General features: G+C 42.1%; 2 protein-coding genes across 12 annotated transcripts in view; both read left to right on the forward strand.

The window, feature by feature from the left end:
- Window positions 1-21012, forward strand: part of casp8ap2 (caspase 8 associated protein 2) — an 85593-nt gene extending 64581 nt beyond the window's left edge. For all 11 annotated transcript variants that reach the window (XM_088285772.1, XM_088285766.1, XM_088285767.1 and 8 more), the window contains 4 exons: window positions 4076-6291; window positions 9974-12695; window positions 13734-13833; window positions 19750-21012. In XM_088285772.1, the coding sequence (XP_088141898.1) occupies window positions 4076-6291; window positions 9974-12695; window positions 13734-13833; window positions 19750-19812 (5101 nt within the window). In that variant the 3' untranslated portion in view covers window positions 19813-21012. The remainder of the gene's footprint in view (window positions 1-4075; window positions 6292-9973; window positions 12696-13733; window positions 13834-19749) is intronic.
- A 37-nt stretch (window positions 21013-21049) lies between these two features.
- The window catches only part of gja10b (gap junction protein alpha 10 b), an 11171-nt gene continuing 9720 nt past the window's right edge, over window positions 21050-22500 (forward strand). Inside the window, exons 1-2 of the mRNA XM_088285775.1 lie at window positions 21050-21687; window positions 21778-22500. The exon at window positions 21778-22500 is cut by the window's right edge and continues 684 nt beyond it. Coding sequence (XP_088141901.1) covers window positions 21796-22500 — 705 coding nt within the window. The 5' untranslated portion in view covers window positions 21050-21687; window positions 21778-21795. The remainder of the gene's footprint in view (window positions 21688-21777) is intronic.

A 22500-nucleotide genomic window follows, 5' to 3' on the forward strand; every position in this document is an offset into this window, starting at 1 on the left:
GGTATGGAGCCAGGGCGGTTTTGTGGGTCTGCAGTCCGTTTCGTAAAGCTTGTTTCCATTTCTGACGATCCAGGGCTTCTTCTTCTTCTTCCCATCTGGCTGGATTGATGTTGAAGGATTTGAGGTCGTGTTTCCTGACATCCTTGTATCGGAGCAGTGGGCGGCCTACCTGCCTCTTCCCTGACTGTAGCTCTGCATGCATACAGAGTGTCTTTTGGCATGCGGCCATCGTCCATGCGATGGATGTGGCCCAGCCAGCGGAGATGGCGTTGTTTCAGCAGGGAGTGCATGGTGGGGAGCTGTGCTCTCTCTCCTGGATAGCGCTGTCTGTGACCCTGTCCTGCCAGATGACTCCCAGTATCCGTCTCAGACAACGCAGATGGTATGAGTTTAGCCTCCTGTCGTGGTGTGCAGAGGGTCCAGGCTTCGCTGCCATACAAGAGATTGCTGACAGCGCAGGCTCTGTACACTTGTACCTTAGTATGGATGGTGAGCCTGCTGTTCTCCCATACTCTAGATGTTAACTTCCCAAAAGTGGCTGCTGCTTTCCCAATCCGACTGCTGACCTCAGCATCGAGTGACAGATTGCTGGTGATGATGGACCCGAGATGGGTAAAGCTACTCACAGCCGCCAGTGTGTAGTTGTTGATGGTGATGGAGGGTGGGGCTATAGTCCTCTGGCCCATTGTTTTGGTTTTGTTTAAACTGATGGTGAGGTTCAAATCTTGACATGCTTGGCTGAACCGATCGAGGAGAATCTGCAAGTGTTTCTCAGTGTATGTTATCAATGCTGCATCATCGGCAAACAACATATCCCGGATGGTGAATGGTCTGACCTTTGGTTTTTGCTTTCAGTCGGGAGAGATTGAAAAGTTTGCCGTCTGTCCTGGTGTGTAGGTAGACTCCCTCAGTTGACGTTCCAAAGGCTTGGCGCAGGAGGCGAGAGAAAAATATCCCAAACAGAGTGGGTGCCAGCACACAACCCTGTTTGACACCACAGCAGATGTTGAAGGGTTCAGAGGTGCACCCATCGAACTGGACAGTATCTTCCATATCTGTGTCGAAGGACTGGAGAATGCTGAGGAGTCTTGGTGGGCAGCCGATCCGTTCCACCAGTTTGAAGATTCTGCTCCTGCTCACCAGGTCGAAGGCCTTGCTAAGGTCGACAAAGGCTATGTACATAGGTTTACGTTACTCTCTGCACTTCTCCTGCACCTGTCTCGGGGTGAAGATCATATCAAGAGTTTATCTGACTGCTCTGAACCCTGCCTGTGACTCTGGGTAGAGCTTCTCTGCGAGGACTTGGAGTCTATTTAGTGCAACTCGAGCATATAGCTTGCTGGTGATGCTAAGTAGGGAGATGCCGCGGTAGTTGTTCCAGTGACTCCTGTCTCCCTTGTTCTTATATAGGTGACAATGTTTACGTTTCTCATGTCCAGTGGGACAGAACCTTCTCTCCAGCACAGGCATAAAAGCCTGTGCAGTCTATGCAGAAGAGCAGGCTTCCCGCACTTAAGGACTTCGGCAGTTATACCATATACATTATACTCCTGGAGCTTTCCCACTGGTCAGGCTGTTGGTGGCTTTGCTTAGCTCCTCAGATGTTGATTCCGTGTCGAGCTCTTCCATGACTGGTAGGCGCCCTACATTCCTGAGGGCTGCAACGGAGACGCTATTGTCCCTGGTGTACAGCTCTGAGTACTGTTCCACCCATCGATCCAGCTGTTTAGCGATGGTTTCTCCTGAGGCTGATTTCAGTGGGGCGATTGTGCGGGGTGATAGCCCGAGTGCCTTTTTAATGCCGTCGAACATGAGTCTGATGTTGCCTGTGTCAGCATCTGATTGTATGTCGCTGCAGAGCTGAAGCCAGTAGTCACAGCGTCCAAGGGCTTGTCTAAGCTTCCTCCTAGAGGATCGGAGAGCCTGTAGAGTTTGTGTGTTAGGATTGAACATGTAATTTGTGAGGGTGATGCTTTTTTTCCTCGAGAATTGGTGCCAATGTTGTTTGGTTGGCATTGAGCCAGTCACTTGGCTTACCCTGCTTTTTGCCAAACACTGTCAGGGCTTGTAAATGGCATACCTCAAGCCATCCCAGTATTGCTGGGCAGAGCAAGATGGGTGGGTTGAGGAGAGAATCCTCAAGGGCACGGAGGAAGGCTCTAGCTTTGGTTGGGTCGTATGTTCTGCTGTTTTCAATGCGAGAGGCTTCTTTGGGTTTGGATCCGTACAGGTTTCTTTGCTTGTAGCTTGACTCGACAAAGCACAAGCGAGTGATCTGTGTCGCAGACTGCACTCTGAAGTCTGTGTGTTTGAAGGACGTTTCTGAGATCAGGCATGCGTGTTATGATCAAGTCTAACTGGTGACAGTGACCTGAGCGTAGGTGTCTCCAAGAGACTTTGTGGATGGGTTTGGACTGGAAGTAAGTGTTGGTGATGCAGAGGTGATGATATGTACAGAAGGCGCTGCCCGTTTTCGTTCAGTTTAACGATGCCATGGCGTCACAGGCAGGATGGCCAGGAGTCATGGTCGGCTCCGACTCTTGGGTTGAAGTCACCAAGGAGGTAGAGGTGATCCTGACTGGGGATGCTTTTCACAGACGTTTCAAGTTCATCGTAAAACCGGTCTTTTATTTCTTGCGGGGAGCTGAGTGTTTGAGCATACACACTCACTACGTGGACAGGTCCCGTGGATGTATTGAGGCAGAGAGCCAGGACTCTCTCTGAGCCGCCTGTGGGTGGTACCTTCGCCAGAAAAAGCTATAATCCCTTTCCTTGAGGGAGCCAGATCCGTGAAATCGTGTTACCTGGAGGGTCGAGATGTCAATTCTTCGCTTTGGAAGTTCGTTGTTTATGACTGCAGTTTTACGGTCATCACTGACCTCTTGTAGGTTGTTGCTGAGCCTGGGTGTCATGGTTTTGACATTCCAACACCCCAGACGTAATGCTGGAATCATCTGTGGGTTCTTTGCGTTGCTCGGTGCATGAATTTACAGCTTGCTTGTTGGGGTAAATCCCTAAGCTCCATGTACCCGATGGAGCAGGCAGGATGTGGCAGGATAGCACCTTTATTGGCAAGGGGCTGCCCAACTTGAGGCTGGCGGTAACTGTCCAATGAAACCAAACATCTCTCCCACCCTCGGAGGTAGCCCCTGGCGCCCATACTCTACGCCAATTGAGAATGACTTATAACCGGTAACGGCTAACCTCTCGTGTTGTCTCTCCACCGGTCAGTGGAGCTGGAGTTTCCTCTCCAGTGCACAAGAATCCTGGGCAAATTGTTATGAAAGTCTTGCGTTTCCCTGGCAGCAGGGCTCCCCTCTTGGCCTTCCTGTTGTTATCCATAGGAACGGAAAACCGCTATGTTTGGCAGCAGGTTGGCTGCAGGAGTTGCCAGAATACCACTTTGTTGCAAGCGTCCGCCTAAGCTGGGTTTTCTGCACCCCTTTCTACCCCAGAAGCAGGGGCTAGCCAGCGGCAGCAGCTGAAAGCAGAAAGTAGAAAGCAGGAAGAAACATGCATGCGACATGCACTAGCTACATGCACTGGCTACAAGCACTACTACTCCAACACTACTGCACTTCGCTTCACACTGCCCTGTGTGCAAGCACACTTCACACACAAGCATTGTGTAACGTATCGTATATCATATCATATATCATATCATATACCATATATCATATCATATATCATATATCATATCATATATCATGGGTTATTAAAATTGCAGTCTCACAACTTTTTATGTTCTTTTTGTGTACAAATGACAAAGGCTCTTTGCAGCTTCCGGTTTGTCTCGCTGATTTTCACGGGACTTTGGAATGTGAGGATTCTGGGATTGGGGATGGCACTGGACATCCTTGGCCAGAATCTAATGTTTCCTTTAGAAACACCTGTGAATATTGGTGAATATTAAATATCAACATTTGACTCTGAGTATTAAGAAAAACAAGTATAGTGCTTGTTAAGGACTTCTCCAGTAATATATAAAATATGAAATGTGCTCAACGGTGGCGTTTTCTTTCACATCACATCCACAAGTACAAATGTGATTTAATTTCATGTATTTTTCCAACAGATCAGACAAAGGTCACTATCATCATTCGAGAGTGAATAATCTTCACGATCATAACTCCTCCAGTAAGGACATCATTACCTCCACGAGGACTCTCAGATCTACAACCCCCAGTCCTTTCCCGCACTCTTCTCCTCGAGCTTCATTGTCATCAAGGGATAGTCATCTTGCAAAGGTTCCCCGTCGATCCCCCAGAAGAGAAAGTCGTAGCCCTAACAACAAGATCAACGCCTCTTGCACTGAGACGAGACATTCCCAAAGTCCCTCAAATGGATATGTTCTATTGCCTACCAAACAAAATGAACATTCTATCAACAATTCTCTCATTAGTTCATCAACCCGACTTCATGGGTCAGATCAGCACAAAACCAAAAACAGAGAAAAACAATGTCACAAACGTTTAGATACCACTCACAGAAAATACGCAACCAGTTCAGCTCCAAGAAGGGACAGATATACAAATGAGAAAGACAGATCTCATAAATTAGACAAAGACACTGGAAGAAGATATGATTTCAGAATATCTAAAAGCAGAGACAACAAAAATGTAGATGACAGGAGTAAAAGTCCTCCAGTAAATAATTTACATGTTATAGGTTCCTCAGATGCTTATAGAGGGAGAATTGGAGAAAGGAGACATAAAATATCCCCTCTTGATTCTCAAAATTCTCCTCATCATAGCAGAACAGAGGACATTCGCCGACATCGTAAAAAAATCGAGATTAGTCCGAAACGTAGCAATTTACAGATGGAGCATTCAGACTCAAAAGACCGGAAGAGGTCTTCTACAAATCGGCATGCAGAAAGCTACAGTGATTTCTCTAAAGAGATGCAGCGGAAGGGAGACAGGCAACCTGAAGAAGAAATTACCAATAGGCATAGAAGAACTGTTGCATCTGAGAAAAGCAGAGCAGGTGAAAATCAGCCACCAGAGGAATCCCACAATGTTAAATGCAATACTGTTAACAAGGAACGTGAAGGAAAAAGAGGAAAAACATCAGCAAAGGAAACAGTGGAGGAAAACAGCCAAAACAGAAAACTGTGCTTCATGGAAACGCTAAATCTGACCCTTTCACCAATGAAAAAAACATTACCCAACAACAACTTTCATGATGGATTACGATCTGATATGCATACGAGTCATCAAATTGACGACACTGAATTAAAAGGAATAGAAGAATTACTCACAGATTCTGTTGATGCCCCGAGTTCAGAAAAATTGCAAGTAAAAAATGTCAGAGGAAAAGACACGAGCCACCGTGAAGCTCTTTTTGCTACTCAGCAAGGAAAAGACAATTCTGTCCAAGCTATTTCATCCAGCCAATCCATAGATTCAGCAGCAAATTGCATGGCTACACATCACAAACCAAAAGCACAAGGTAATACTTCACGAATAGGGCACCATGGGAACGATGACACTAAAGTTAAAGTTACGCCCGACAGCCAGTTGGATTCGAATAAAAAAAAAGATGTAACTGATTACGACCATAACTTATTTGGAAACGTTATAGGTAAACAGCCAAGCAGTCCTTTAAAAAAAGTCGACAGTGCAAATGGCAAATATGAGCGGGTTGCTGTTGCCGAATATAATGCTTCATTTGAAAACATTGAAAATACAGGCACACCAAAGTATATATTTCTCCCTGAAGCCTTTGAGGCTAATCCAGGAAGTCAACAAATGTTTCCCAAAACCCTATCTCAGGACTCTCAACCAGGAGAGAATCCTCCTTTTTTCTCCAGTCCCACCAATGAAGATGCTCATTGTTTTCAGGATGATTTCAGAGACACAGATGCTGTATCGAGTACTATAAGTATGGAATTGGTTCCTCAACAGGGCCTTAGTTTGCCTGAAGCAATTAATTTTTTAATAAAAAAGGACAACAGTGGTAGCCCAAGCACCGTAAGTGACCCAAACACCCCGATCAGCTCCATTTGTGTGTCAAAGGTCAGCAGCACAACAGAAGAAATTGCCCTACCAATAAATGATTGGGAACTCACTGTCTCACAGAAGAAAAAGCCTTGCAAAAATAGTCATTCACATGCTGAACTTTCAAGTTCAGTGCCACTACTTCATGATGAAGATTCCATGATGCGTACACTTTGCCATCTGAAGAGAATCCCAGATGCAATTAGCCCTTTGAGGAGTCCAATCCACCTAATGAAGACAAGCCACCACATCCTTTATGGAAGGCTTGGGCATGTCAAAAGCCTGCAAAAAGGTAATGTTGGTAATCATGATAAAATTTTCTCGATGTAATTCTCAAGAATCAGTGCATGGGTGGTTTGGTGACTTGCTGTGATATGCTCACACTGTTTTGGTTGAGCTCAAATAATGGTCCATTCCAAGGAATCTGTGCCATTTACCTGTTGTTTTTTTTTCAACTCTAAATCTGATGAAGATATTAAACTACACATAGTCAAAACGTGTATCAGGGGTGCCTCACGGTATATGGTGCGTCCACTGTAAATTGGGCAATTTACCTTAAGAACACCTTATGGTGTGAACTGTGTGAGTCTTTATCGCACTCTGAGGCCCCTTCTTGTACAAAACCGCTATGTTGTACTCTATCACTTTTTTTCAATTCATAAAAAGATGGAGTGTGATTCAAGGAAGACGCAGGTAGCTACAGAAAGTGTGCTTGGAAGAGAATAAAGATTAAAAAAAATTGGGGCATATTGTAAGGTGTGCCTCACTCCCATTCATTTGAATGTAACCAGCACAGTACGTATGCTGCTTGTGTATATTTTCCCCACAAGCTTTGCTATTTCATCCACAAGTACATTACAAGTGGAAATATGCATTTAATTAAGCCCGAAAACCAGTGGCCGAGACTCGGCTACTCGTAAAATCTTGTGTCAGAAACCCGTACTGTACGTGAGTGGCAAGTGGACTTCTGCCGCATCGCTCAGTGTGCAGTGGCCCCTGATTCTTTTTGGGTCTTTCCGGGTCACAAACTAGTCATGCATGATCCATGCTCATTTTGAGAACGATTATTGTGAGGATCTTGAAACTCAGTACTGTTGTGCAAATATTGATAAGATGATAAATATTTCCTATACGTTTTTTTGTTTTTCCAAACTTTATTAACATGAACAAACCAAACAGTTATTAATACGTACATAATATAGAAAAGACAAAAAGAGCCAGGGGGATTTTAAACAAAAATTCTATCTAAACAAGATAAAGCAACAGTTTTAATATGTTTACTATACGTTTTTTATGTTTACAATACGTTTGACGTCGAACGTCTTCGTCGTAATGACGTCAGCCATTTTCGTGTTCTAGCCTGAGAGCGTCTGCTAAATTGCTAACATAGCCGTCGTCTTATTTTATGTTTAGATATGTAATGGTTGCAATACAAAATTTCTGTTCATAGTTGCTGGCTCTCCGCCCAAACGCGGTCCGAGTCAGACTTCTGTTAAAAGTCGAGCATACATTGAAGCAATTCATTTTAGCGATTAGCGCGCTTAGCGCCTCCTTGCTCGCCTCCTCGTTTCGAACGCTACTTGTTTGCAGAGTCGTTTATTTGCCATCACGAAGCTTGTTGCTGCTGCTTAGCGTGGACTTACATATAGTTCAAATAAAGACCGTTCTGCAGCGGCGCAAGATAGCGTGAGCAGAGCATTTAAGTAGCGGTGAAAGAAATCACTTCCGGGACAACTAGCGACGGGGTGACGCTTTTTTAATCAGTACTGCGTAAACTAGGGGCACAAACAGCTTTGACGAGCGCAAACTCGCGTTGTCTTAGATCGTCTTTTTCGGTCCCAAAACGATGCATCGTTCAGCCGTACTACGGCGGGGGAAAAAAACATGTTCCTCAGGGTCCCACGCCATTTATTTGATACCATTCCCCCCCTTTTAAAATAAATTGAAGAATTGCTGAACAAATATTTAGTTACTGGGTTTCCATCAATGTGTATGTGATAACGTAGGGTACATTTAGTTCACAGTCATAATGACCCCCTGAGGGAAACCATAACTACGATGTGGCCCCTCCACTAAGATGCGTTTGACACCTCTGCATTATTTGATTCCAGTGCTTATTGAGTGTTTAAATAGAGAATCCTGAGCTCAAGCGTTGGTTTGGGTCAGTCAAGTCAAATTTGTTTATATGGGGAAGACTGAGGAAAAGTAAGAAATCTTGAGAAGGGGCTGCAAATGGAGGAAATTCCTCTCCCAGAATGACCAGGCTGCAGTGAATGCCGAGTGGTCCGAATATTACACATAGTGTGGAACGATACAATGTTAACTCTCCAAGGGGGCAGAGGGGAGGAGTAAGAGAAGAAGCGGTTTTATTGTTTTATAAAACGTTTAATTCATAATAAACCAATTGCGTTACATGGCCCATTTGAAAAATGAATTGCCCACATCTGACTTGCAGAATGGGACCCTGTGATCAGCTATCTTGGCACTGTTCTCTAGGGCAGCCGTTTGTGGTCTTTTATTTTTTATTTATTCTTTTTGCACCACAGACGCTTATGTGTAAAAGGGCCAAATTTTGTGGTGCTGGTGGGACACGCAGAACTGTCTCGCCACTAGTGTTCCTCCTCTCATTGGGCAACCATCTCACTGCAAATGTAGCATGTGAGCAGTCGAGTCAAGCCAGCACCAATTATTCTGGGTGCACTAAAGCACACTGACAGCTAGGGCTGGGCGATAAACCGAAAATTTACCGTTACCGAAATTTATTACAATGACCGATATTATTTTGCCCATGTCGGTACATTCTGTGCTTAAAAAAAAAAAGAAAAGCCTTTTCTGTCTGCAGCAATGTTCACGCCACTTTAATACGGCTACAGCGCGTCTAGTCACGTGACTCCACCCTTCTGTACAAGAAAGAAAACAGACGATGCGGTCGTAGCTGGCAATTCGAATCCAGAAGCTTTTTACCACCCACAACACAACCATGCTGTATTGAAAGTTCAAAATGAGAAGCAAGGTTCGACAAGTGACAACAGCCCATTAACGGAGGCGACACCATACGAGTAAACGTCTCAAAGGTGGACGAAATAGCCTAGCACATAGCTAAAGATTTAGCTCCTCTAGTTACAGTGGCGCGCACAGGATTTAAACGCTTCATGAAAGCCGTATTTCCCGATATGGACAACATCGGGACGGGAGCTTATACATCTCAAGCATTTTGCATCTACAGGCGATTGTGGTCGGATGCCTGACTGTGCATTACATAGACGACAAGTGGTGACTGCGCATCAGAGTACTCGAGACTGCACATTTTCCGGATGATGCACACTTGTTTATTTGGCTTGCATTGGCATTTTCTTTCATTTTATTTGGCATTATTTATATTGTTTACAAGAGGCCACACAAATTTAGGGCCTTGCACATATTACAGCATCTTGGCGCAATCTATTTGCAGAAAAAAATTTTGCGAGAGGTACCCTTTTTCTCCTGTTCTTTGTGACATTTTTCAAGTCAAGCAAAGCAAGCTATTTAGAATGTTCATACAAATTATTTTTGTACTTTTATTTTTCATTGAAAGTAATGTGTACCAGTTGGTCAATAAAAAAAGCAGTCAATATGCATTTCCTGCATTTATTTTGATTTTGGTCCACGGGGGGAATTTATCGTGCATTCATCGTTATCGAGGTAAAGTTGCTCAATTTATCGCGATACTGATTTGAGGTCATGTCGCCCAGCCCTATTGACAGCTTAAAACTGGAGTGCGGTATTGTATTTAAAGTGCTCATACGCACCTGTCGCACCGCTAATGTGCACCCCTGTGAATAGCAATTGCTATTCTTTTCTTTTTCCTATTATAGTGAGAATTGTGATAGTGTTCATAATAATTTGACATTATGTTTTGACCTATCCTGTAATTTTGATGATCATGACGATGAACCTCTCCTAACTAGTTTTTGTATTCTCTTTCATGTGTGCAGAGTTCTCAAATACAGCTGATGATGTCAACGCACAGAAATTGGATTTAAACAAAGAAAACAAATATCCAGGTTATCCTTTAAAACGTGACAAGCAGGACTTGGATGCCAAATTATCCGAACTGCCTTCAAATCAATCTGACCCTGACCTGGAGGAAGGGGTCATTTCAAGTGGAAGTGAGACACAATCACCTCTCAATGCTAGCAAAAGGGTAAAAGTTGCAGAAAAGCTCAGCGTTAAAGGAACTCTTTTGAAAAGAAAATCTGAAGCTATGTGTCTTGCTTCAAACGAAAAGTCTACAACAGAAAGTGTATCAACACAAAGTCCCGGTAATAAGAGCCGTTTTAAAACCGTTTGCCTAACATCAGCCAATACCTCGTTTTCAACAATAGAAGAAGTAATGGAAATGTTCACATCAGTTCGGTTGGAAATCCGGAAAAAATACATGAAGCTTCACAAAACCTTTCCAAAGAAGAGTTTCTTCGGTGTAATGGAGAATTTCAGAGAGTCATTTTTGGACTTTGTGGAGGGAGCCCATTTTGGTCAAATATGCTATCAAGCAATGGAGCTGAAATCAAAACTGAAAGTATTAATTGTGTCTGTGTTTAACAAAGTAGCAGACAATGGTATTGTAAAACGCATCTTTGACCAACAAGCTGTTGATCTGAAACAGAAGTTGTGGGCCTTTGTTGATGACCAAGTTGAGTTCTTGCTCAAGGACGTTTACATGACACTGAAGAGCCTGTGTAGACCGGCAAAAACCTTCCCTGAAGAAAAGATGTCAAGTGGTACTGAAAAACTTTTGGAATTGCCTCATGAGAAAGTGCAGTCTCAAAAAGATTCAAAAGGTACACTAAGCTCTCCGGAACAAACCAAACCATTTCCTGCGCCTCAAAAAACAGGTCTTGGTAGCAGAGGCAAAGATATAAGAATTAGTCCTACAGGGAAAGGAAAAAGTTCTACACATTATGATGGCAATATTGATCCAGGAGTTGACAGTTCCCCCCCAAAATCTTTGGTTTCAAGGAAACATAAAATGACTTCTTTGGTAGCCTCTCAAAGCACATCCTTGCTTGACAAAAGTGACTTCGAACTACTCACAGAGCAGCAAGCTACCAGTTTAACGTTCAACCTGGTAAAAGATTCTCAAATGGGAGAAATATTTAAATGTCTCCTGCAAGGATCAGACTTACTTGAAACCAATGGAATAACTGGGGAGAGCACATCATGGTCTCTTTGTACGCCAAAAAAGAATGGAGAAAGGCTCATCACCATTACAACTCCAAATAAATTTGAATCTCCATCTAAATTTCTTTCCCCAAGCAAATTTGATACGCCCTCCAAACTTATTGCGTCATGGTCTAGTATTTCACCATGGTCAAAAGATCAGGACAGACCAAATCCGGCTTTATTTGATGAATGCTGCTTGTTTGAGGTTCCATCAGAGAATCAAGCAACACTGCAGTCCAACTATTTGACACAAAGGAATTATTCAATTCTAGCTGAAGATTTGGCCGTTTCCCTTACAGTTCCATCACCTCTCAAGTCTGACAGCCACCTGAGCTTTCTCCAGCCATCTGTATCCACCCCAGACAGTGTCATCAGTGCTCATATTAGTGAGGATGCTCTGTTAGATGGTGAAGATGCTACTGAACAACACATTCACCTGGCCCTTGACACAGACAACTCCAGTCTTGGGTCGAGCAACAGTGTGGCCTCACAAGTAGCTGTCAATAGTTTTGTGTTGAAGCCTGAATTGCCCATGCAGGCACTAGTGATGGAGAAGTCCAATGATCATTTTATTGTGAAGATCCGTCAAGGGAATATACAGACAGATGTTACACTCACCACTGAGGAGAGCTTAATTCAAACACTAACAGAAGATCATAATGGAGAGTATGGGGCCCCTCAGGAAAGCCAAGGAAAATATTTGTTTCACAAGATGCATAAAAATGCTCATCCATGCAACGTTACACCTAGAAAACACAGTCTCTCTGACTTTTCTCAAGGCTCTGTAATATGTCAAGATGTGTCAAGTGATATGAGTTTCGCTGACAATCATTTGAGACTAAAAAATGAACCTCCACACGCAGACCATATGTCAACTACCTCAAAAGACTGTGCTACAAAGGATGTAATCAATGTTGCGTCTCCAAAAGCTGCTTTTAAAATGTCTACTTCTAAGGAAACTTTTAAAAGCTGTGGTTCTTCATATGAGCAAAATAGCAAAGCACACGCTCCAGGTGTTAAACTTCTGAATGATGAAAGCCCAAATCCAACATTCCGTGCGGAGAAACACAGTACAAATCCTCTCTGTCCATTAGAAACGAGTCCTTCTGATTCACAGAAAAGCATCAGCCCTTGCAAGCCAACTGTGCAAGGCAATAGTGAAAGCTCAGAACCAAATCAGATACCCCAAGAAGTGTCAAACCTTTCAGACATGCAGCATGGAATGGAGACATCAAGGTCCGACAGAAGTGCAGAGGACACAAGTAGAGCCACAGAAAAAGACAAGAAGGACCATGACAAAGGTAAAAAACGGAAAAAGCACCATGAGCAATCAAAAGCAAAGCGTTCAAGAAAGAATGAAAAGGACGATATGGAAGACAGTGCCTTCAGCTCCAAAAAAGATGTTGCAACAAAATCCTTACTGTCGTCCCCAAATAGTTTGTCTGCCATGAACGTCATCAAGAAAAAAGGAGCGTTGGTGATGGCGTGGACCAGGTCAGTACCTGATATCACAACATATGCCAACATTGGTTAAATGAAGCTTTGTTTTAAAAATGAAGCTTCAAATATGTGTTAAAATATTGTCCTCAAGGTGCATGCGCAGAAGAGACGTCACTCACGACTTGTGCTGTCAAGTCATTAAATTTTTTTTAACCAAATAAATTCTGTAACTAATTGCGATTAATCACATTTTTTTCAACTACTATTTTCGTGCAGCTCGTAACAGATATTTACTTGAGTAATATCTTGGAATTAATATAAAATCACCAAATATGAAGTATATTTTAATTCAAATATTGTTCATTTAGCTTTCTTTTATCCTCAAATACGTTCTAAACAGAGTCATCTTTATGGGTATTTTTTTTTTTTTTAAACAACACGCACGAGGACCAATTTGTGGGCCGGACTAAAATCAATCTCCCGCCTTTGTTAACAGAACCCTTTTTTAAAATTTGTCAAGCCTCGCCCCGCCGCCCCAAAAATGGGCGTCCGGCCAGGCCAGAGGGTCGCACCGGTCCGTCCCCCGGTATGTTCTGCCCAGCTCTGATATAGATACAATTTCTGAAAAAAGCACTCAAATAGTGATTAGACTGAGAAGCATCTCATTTACGTCTACGTCTATTATCGTATTTTCCGAACTATAAGCCGCTACTTTTTTCCTTGATTTTGAACCATGCGGCTAATAAAACACTTTGGCTTTTCTGTGGGTTTTTCTTTGACCCGTAATGGGCGCTCCATAGTTCAGACAATACGCTAAATCTTGATTTTTTTTTTTTTAATTTCCTCGTGGGTTTGTTCTGTTTTAATTAACAAAGTAGTTGCTGAGTTGAAAGGCACTGTTTTAATAACCTGTTTATGCACCTTTATGTGCATTCATAGTACAAAATTGTTCTGTACATGCAGTAAACAGCTAATTTTTTTCAACATATAAAACTGAGGCTTAAACCCTGGTGCAGCTTGTATATGTATATTTTCATTCAAAGTTGAAAAGTATTAAGCATGGCTAAACCTTTTTCATGTATGACATTCCAGAGATGAAGATCGAGCTATTCTTGTTGACCTGAAAACAAAAGGAGCTTCATTGAAAACCTTTGCTGCCTTGTCAGATAAACTTCAGAAACCATCAGAACAGGTAAGTTTAATTTGTCTCTCCATCAACAAGTGCCAAGAGGGCACAGTCACTGGCATACAATGATTTTATTTTATGATTTTTTTTTTTGCACTAAGCATGCTCTCATACAGCGTAGAGCTGGAGTTATAAATTGCAGTGAATGAACCCTTAAGAGACACCATGGAAATAACTTAAGATCGATTAAGAGACAGGGAAAGCCAAAAAACAATGCTAATGAAGTTATTCTTTGTTGTAAGATGATCTGTATTTTTTTGTTTTCATAATGTTAATACAGGTACAATGTTGCGCAAAGATGTACTTGAAACAATTTATAGACAAATTATACCATTAAAGTTGTAGCGAAGAGTTGGTGGTGTGCGATGTATTTCTTCATGAGCACATTGCAGAGGGTAAATGACAATTCACAACAAATTATTTCACAGAGCTATAATCACAACAGGTTCGTGTCATCTTAAGTGTCTCACTAAAGCTCAGATGGCTGATGAAAAGAAGGTAAAGCTACCTGAACATCTGAAGACTCCAAAGACCCTTGGGAAACTATAATCTCACACCTGCTCATGTTAAAAGACAAGTTGAAGAGTTCTTAGTTACAGTCTAATCTCAGACTGCGCTTTTTACAAACATTGTCGATTTTGCAGGGTCATTATTTACATGACTATCGATTCGATAGGCATTTTTTTCTCCACAATTCCATTGAGTTATCCTGTCTTCAGTTTTGTTCAAGCTCATTTATTCGTTGTTGGTTGTGTCACATCACCACAAAGACTGCGACACTTGTGATATCAAACATCTTTGATTTTGTCATAAACTATAGACTATGAAAAGACTAATTTTAAACAGCTGAGTCCACCACCTTACGCTAAACAATAAAGATGACGGGAGAGCACTGTGACTCCAGTAAAACTTTCTTCTGTGTTTCAGTGTTTAGTTTGTGACTGTGAAAACAATGAAGCGTAATCCCTGCAGTAAACTGCTAGAATGGGTCTGAATATTATTTTTATGTGTTTCGTTCCTGAGATGTAAAGTTTAAATGCATGATGCATACTCTACAACTAAGACAGTTTTTTCTTCTTAAGGCAACATTTATTTTTGGATCATTTGAGATAAAAAAAAAATTGCCTATTTACACAGCCGCTTAGCCCATTTACACAGCCACTTAGCCCATCAGTGGGAAGCAACATTTACACTCTTGTAAATATACTATTTTTTCATAAGGTTTTCAAAAATAAAGTTCTTCTTTTATTTAACTTATGTTAATGAAAAGAAAATTTATAACGTGTAGTCAAGATTATAGGTTTGATATTAATGCTTATTATAATAATCAGATGGGAAATGCATATTAAAGTTAATTAAAAAATGATAATAGTGATTAGAACTTATCAACAAATTGTAATTCTGACAATTTCATCCAAAATTAGCTTCATAGCTTCTCAATTTAAACCAGTCCATAATGTTTGTTTTTATATCAACATTATTATTCTGCCCTTGCCACGTCCCCGTTGCAGCTAGGCAGACAAACAACTCCTTCAATGACCACACTTTGTTGATGAATCTTGCTATTTATTCACCGTAGAAGCAAGTCAGGAAGGTGTAAAACTATAACAATAAACACATGAAATACTCAAGTGTTGTTTCGTAATAAAACACAACAAAACAAAGTACCACACCTTGTTGCTACGTGACGAACAGTTAGCCAAGTTAGCATGCTAACGTTCGCGGGCTAATGCACTAATCGCTAGCTTAAGTTCGCAAGCTAATGCGCTCATCGCTAGCTTAAGTTCGCAAGCTAATGCGCTAATCGCTAGCTTAAAGACTAATCATAAGCACATATCATCATATGCTGGAATGTAAATACTGACATATATCGCAGAATACTTATACATACAGGCTGTGCTTGGCTCAGAAGACGAAGTGTGCAGTCGATCTTCATGTCACTGTGCGTCGCCAAAGGGGAAGTGCATTACGCAACAACAACCGGTTTGCTTTTCACAATAACAGATATACCTTTACAAAATAACGCACCTCTGCAACGATGGAAACAGATAAACAATATATAGCTCGTCACAAGCCAGAATACTCCCCACCTGACATCAAGATGATGTCACCCTTGACCCCAAAACTAATCCCGCTAAACAGTATCTGACAAAATCAGAACATCTGTTACTGGTCTCAGATAAACTCTAGCATTACCATCTTTGACCACCTTCACTTCCACTTTTCTAACATAGCCATCACTACTAGGGATAACCTTCACAATGAGTCCCATCGGCCATTGGTTAATTTTTGCCAGTCCCCCTGTTGAAGATTGCGTCTTGCAGAATGCCACTTGCGTCAACATTGTAGAGTTGAAAGGTACTCCTTTCGCCAGCGATACCAGAAAGAATTTGCTAGACTCTGAACTTGTTTCCACCGCCGTCTATAGAGGTCTTTCTCCTCGAAATCGCCTGGCGGAGAAGCAAGCGCACCGACCTTGTGAGTCAGGAGAGTTGCAGGAGTCAGGATGAACGGTGCGTTGCGGTCACTCGAGACAGGAACCAGCGGCCTCCCATTTGTGATTGTTGAGACATCAGCAAAGAAAGTTATTAAGACTTCATGAGAGAGGCGAGCTCCAAGTTGGGCTAGCTGACAATCCAAGATCCTTCGCGCGTTCCCTATCATCCGTTCCCAACTGCCCCCCCATGTGCGAAGCATGCAGAGGATTAAAGACCCAAGTACCGCCACTATTGGTCATGAACGATCTTACATTTGGGTCTGTGAGAATCTTAGCGTCAAACCCTAGCTCCTTGCATGACCCTTTTAAGTTAGTTCCGCAGTCTGACCTTAACTGTTTTGCCAGCCCCCTAATGGAAAAGAACCTGCGTAGAGCATTGATAAAACTCGATGTGTACATTGACTCTATCGCCTCAATGTGGACAGCTCTAGTGCTCATGCAGGTGAACATTTGAGCCCACCGTTTTATCACTTACAAACCCACCCTGGGTTCGTCGAGAGGTAACCGACCATGGCCCAAACACGTCAACGCCTACATAGGAAAACGGAGGCCCTATAGAAAGGCGGAAGGTTGGCCATTTTCTGAGACTGAGTCCCTCCCCTTAGCTTCTGGCAAAACACGCACGAGTCAATTAGTGAATCTTCCTTGGGAAACGGTGCCATTGACGCTTGTGCTGTTTGAGGCTATTTTGTGAAGCCTTAAGTTGGAAGTAGCCAGCAGTTCTTGAGTGTCTTTAAGGAGTTTGACTGCCTCTGAAACAGTGGGAACAGATTTCAATCCATCGTCAACGTAAAAATGTCTTTGTACAAACTGCTTGCTGTGAATCAGAGTGTTGGGCTGCATTTCTCAGACCAAATATTGGCTGGACATGGGCTATTGCCAAATACATGAACCTTCATTCTGAACTCCATGACTGGTTCTGTTGGGTCATTGTTGCGATACCAGAAGAACCTGAGGAAGTTCCTGTGGTCCGTTCGCACATGAAAACAATGGAACATTTGTTGTATATCCGCTGTAATGGACACCGACTCCTCTCTGAAGCGGGTAACTACTCCGACAAGACTGTTATTCATGTTTGGACCTGTAAGCAGCACGTCATTTAATGTCACCCTTTCAAACTTAGCACTTGAATCAAAGAAAAATCAGATTTTTCCTGGCTTTTGAGGGTGATAAACCCCGAAAAATGGTAAATACCAGCATTCGTCCTCTTCCTCCAGAATTGGTGCTGGTTCTGCGTGATCTTGGTCGAACAACCCCTGCATGAAGTCCATAAAGTGTTCTCTGAGATAGGCCTTGGGTTTATCCAATGTCTTTTCTCTAAAACCTCGACACTTCTTCAGAGAGTGTGGCTTCTTATGGATAGGACATTCTTCGTTCATGAACTCACCAGAATTTGTGGTTTGTTTTGACATTCTTATTTACTTCTGTTTTGTGGACGGTGACAGGAGCACTGGATTTGCCAGACATTGAGTATTGGTTGTCATGAGCGTGTAAGTTTGACGTTGCAATTTTGGGCACTGTCTTAAAGCTGGGGTCATTTCTCATATTTGCTTCATCTTGTATGAAACGGCAGAAAAATGAAAATGGAGGGAAACTCACACCATATCTCTGCTTGTATCTTGTCCCGTCTGACATCCACTTGTCTTGAAGATTAAATGGCAGCTTTTCAACAACAGGGCCACCACCACATGAAGTATCTAAACAACCTACACCGGGTAGATACCCAGCAAATTTGGCTGCATCTATTTCAGCTAGTAGGTCACCTAGTTCTCTGAGTTTTGGGGGCTCTTTATAAGAAATCTTGGGGGAGTGTTCTAATCTGTCTAAGAGAGAGTTCTCAATAGCTTCTGGGGTGCCGTAGCAATCTTGTAGCCGTTCCCACACTCTGCCGAGGCCCTCAGATGGATTATTGAGGTGGGCAGAATGTATGCGTTTGGCGTGTTTGGAAGACTCCTCACCAAGCCACCGGGTGAGCAGGTCTAATTCTTCACTAGGTTTCAGACTTAGCCCTTCTATGGCATTGTTAAAGGACACCCGCCAAGCCCAATAGTTCTCAGCTCTGTCTGTGAGTAAATCTCTTCGCTAGATATTTAGCAAGACTGGCTAATTCACTATCCGTAGATGGCGCTGAATATGGGGTTCGGTTAATAGCATATGGAGACTGCTTATTGGTTGTTGAGTGTCTGCCATCTGGAAGATCCTCGCCATGGTGGTCAGGTGATGACTTCTGGTAAGCGTGTAGACCATAACTGCCTGGGAACGTGGGTGGTGGGAGTTGGTTTAACACCCGAGGGGTGAGAGTGACTGGAGCGTACTCGTTATTTTGTTTTACTTCCTCATGTTGTCTTTCTGATTGCCATTAAGCAGTTTCACTCTTTGCCTCCTCTTCGGCTATCGCTGCTTCAAACACGTTTGCCTCAGCAAGAGCAGCTTCTACTTCTTTTTCTTTGAGAGCATCCAGTGTGGCACTGAGTTCTGCTTGTTTAATTTTAATTTTAATTTCTCTACGAGCAAACTCTGCTCTGGCGCGTGCAGCTTCAGTCTTCGCACGAGCTTCAACTGCTGCATTGACGAGTGAGCTGCTGGATCTGGTACGAAATGTAGGAGCAGACGGAGCGCACCTCCAGCTTTTCCTCCTCTGTAGACTGCATTGTTTTACTTGACACCGAAGTCTTAAAACTGCAGACCTGTACTCGTGGATTGTCGTTTTGCGAGCCTTTTTACTATTCTGCGCTTGCCACGTCCCCGTTGCAGCTAGGCAGACAGACAACTCCTTCAATGACCACACTTGTTGATGACTCTTGCTATTTATTCACAATAGAAGCAAGTCAGGAAGGTGTAAAACTAACAAACACATGAAATATTGTGTTGTTTCATAATAAAACACAACAAAACAATGTACCACACCTTGTTGCTACGTGACGAACAATGCGCTAATCGCTAGCTTAAGTTCGCAAGCTAATCCGCTAATCGCTAGCTTAAAGACTTATCATAAATGCATATCATCATATGCCGGAATGTAAATACTGACATATATCGCAGAATACTTAGAACATATACATACAGGCTGTGCTTGGCTCAGAAGACAAAGTGTGCAGTCGATCTTCATAATGTCACTGTACGTCGCCAAACGGGAAGTGCATTACGCAACAACCGGTTTGCTTTTCACAAAACAGATATACCTTTACAAAATAACGCACCTCTGCAACAATGGAAACAGATAAACAACATATGGCTCGTCAGAAGCCAGAATAATTCTAGTTTTCAATAAATTAAACATAAGCTCAGAGAGGTAGGCTGGCAGTGCCACCTATAAATTTCGGATGTGAGAGGTACCCATCCCTATTTTTAAGTATTATGCTGAACATATATGAAATGTTTACTGTATAAGGTTTTTATTTGTATTTTTGCTTTTCGTTTCCCAGATTGCTCAGAGATTTTACCAGCTCATGAAGCTCTTCAAGAAGCAGGGAAGTGTGAATGCTTGATCACACCCCAAGTTGTTTTTAGTTGAATGGTTTTCCGGCAACTTCCTTTTGCGAACGTTTTAATATACAAGAGTACCTTAAGTACACCTTTGATATACAGCCATGGAAAATGTGAGAACTGTTTCTTCACTTTCCTGTTCATTTTAAATACCTAGTACAACTTAAGGTAAAATTTCTTTGGACTATATAAATGGCAACAAAAACAGAGACGATTGAGATATTTTCCAAATCAAGTTTTTAAATCAATCGCCATTTAATTGACCCACCAAAAATGGTGCTTTTAGGTATTCCTTGTTTTCTTTTGTGTTAGTTACCACTTAATACATTTGGCTCCAAACATTAAAAGAAACAAGAAATTGAAGAAAACATGGCAGTCTCATATTTTTTTTCATGGCTTTATATACAGGAGATGTAGTTATGTATTTGTCACAGTAATGTTGAATTGTTAAATGACTAAATTCCTTTTCTTTTCATGAAGTAGTATATCGCTGACATCAGGCTGAATTGTTGGACCTCAAAATTCTGCATTTTTCAGGAGACCAAAAACAATGGTTCAACTTTAACTTTGCATTTTCAAAGAAAGCACGCCAATAACTCCCACACGTGTGGACTAACCATTACTATAGATTTGTGACAAAATAACACTGTATGAAATTAACCAAAATGTTGCAAGAGGTTTCGCCAGCGATATTCTATTTTTATGTATGTAAATAGTCACAGGTTTTTTGAGGACAAGCCATTATTGCAATGTATCAGTGTATATATTGCTGTGTGCACAAATCTAGAATTAGGTTTTTATTCTTGTTAACCTGCTCATGACAAGTTGCAAAACTTTGTCAACTTCCTGTGCTTAAAGATACTATAACAAGACCTCTGAAAAAATATTTGGGATTTAATTTTTTTTCTCTTTTTGAGGCTGGAAATGTTATGTACAAGAGAAATCCAGGCATCAATACATTTTTCTTTTTTGACTTGTGACACAAGTGATTGCCCTGTAAGTTTTTTTCAGGATCAAAATGGATGAGTGTTGGATACAAAAAAAACTTGTTTGATTCATCTTGTTTCATGTCGAAACATTGAATTCATTGTTGTGAATAATGTAAATAGTTCTTAGGTTGAAATAAAGTTATTCTTGTGCCTGTTTCTAAATTGTTTCATAAGAACATTGTTAATATCACATGATAAAAATCTTTTGCCACAGTTGTTGTTTTTTGTCATGTCATTATCCACACCGCTTATCTTGTACAGGGTTGCGGGAGGGTGCTAGAGCCTATCCCAGCTGACTACGTACAAAAGGCGCACCATACCCTGAGCAGGTCGCCAGCCAGTCACAGGGCAGACATAGGCACCCTCACACAGTGGGAACTGAACCCACGCTGCCCGCACACAGGTCAGGCGGATGTACCACTCCTCCATTGGTGACACTTTGTTTTATTTCCCCCGTGTCAATGAAAATGTCTTCTCTTCACCCCAAATGATGGCATTTCATGGCTCCCTCTTGTCGAAAACATCTTGCTGTCATTGCCAATAAATCAATCAATCAATTAACTGAAAGCTGAAATTGAAAAAAGCAAAACGATTGTACGTATACAATTGGTCATTGAATTTCCATTCTAAGTTAGGAGGCTGTAAATGTTCTAAATATTGACAGGTCAGTTGGTTCTATTTCCAGTCTGGTTGACCTGTTAAAAGTAGCAGAGTGGCTCTAACCTCGGGGCATTATAGGATCCTGTTCGATCAATTGTAAACTGGAGACCTAGTTCCCAACAGCAATGCAATAATACTGTCAGCAGCACTGGACAGTCGGGTCTTTTCTCTCTTGAAGAGAACAATGATGACTGAGCCTCTATTTGCGATGACATGGACCACAGATAAGTAAGTAAAATACCTTCATTTTACATTGTTTTGAGCTTCCATTTTGATAATGCTCTGAACAATCACAGCTCTTGTTTGTTTCTCTGGCAGCAAAAAATGTGACAGAAGATGGGGGATTGGAATTTATTGGGCAGCATTTTAGAGGAGGTCCACATTCACTCCACCATTGTGGGGAAGATTTGGCTGACCATCCTCTTTGTTTTTCGAATGCTTGTGCTTGGTGTTGCAGCCGAGGATGTCTGGGATGATGAACAGAGTGAATTTGTTTGCAACACAGAGCAACCTGGGTGCAAAAATGTTTGCTATGACCAGGCTTTCCCTATCTCTCTGATCCGTTATTGGGTACTTCAGATCATATTTGTGTCCTCTCCCTCTCTGGTTTACATGGGCCATGCATTGTACCATTTGAGTACCATTGAGAAGGAGAGACACAGAAAAAAAGCATGTCTAAAAGCTGAACTGGACGTGACGGAGCCTTTTCTCAACCATAAGCGAATCGAGCGGGAGCTCCGAAAACTAGATGAACAGAAGAAAGTAAGGAAAGCTCCCCTTCAAGGCTCTCTGTTGCGAACGTATGTTTTTCATATCCTGATGAGATCTGCATTAGAAGTAGGTTTTATTATAGGTCAGTGTGCTCTGTATGGTATTGGGCTGTCTCCTTTGTACAAATGTCAGAGGTTACCTTGCCCTAACAGTGTGGATTGTTTTGTGTCAAGACCAACTGAAAAGAACATTTTCATGGCTTTCATGTTGGTTATATCTGGAGTTTCTTTATTCCTCAGCCTTCTTGAGGTCTTCCATCTGGGGGTGAAG

This window comes from Idiotropiscis lumnitzeri, chromosome 21, assembly GCF_059441095.1.
Source record: "Idiotropiscis lumnitzeri isolate Australia: NSW breed Sydney's pygmy pipehorse chromosome 21, RoL_Ilum_1.0, whole genome shotgun sequence".
In the NCBI taxonomy this organism is placed as follows: domain Eukaryota; kingdom Metazoa; phylum Chordata; class Actinopteri; order Syngnathiformes; family Syngnathidae; genus Idiotropiscis; species Idiotropiscis lumnitzeri.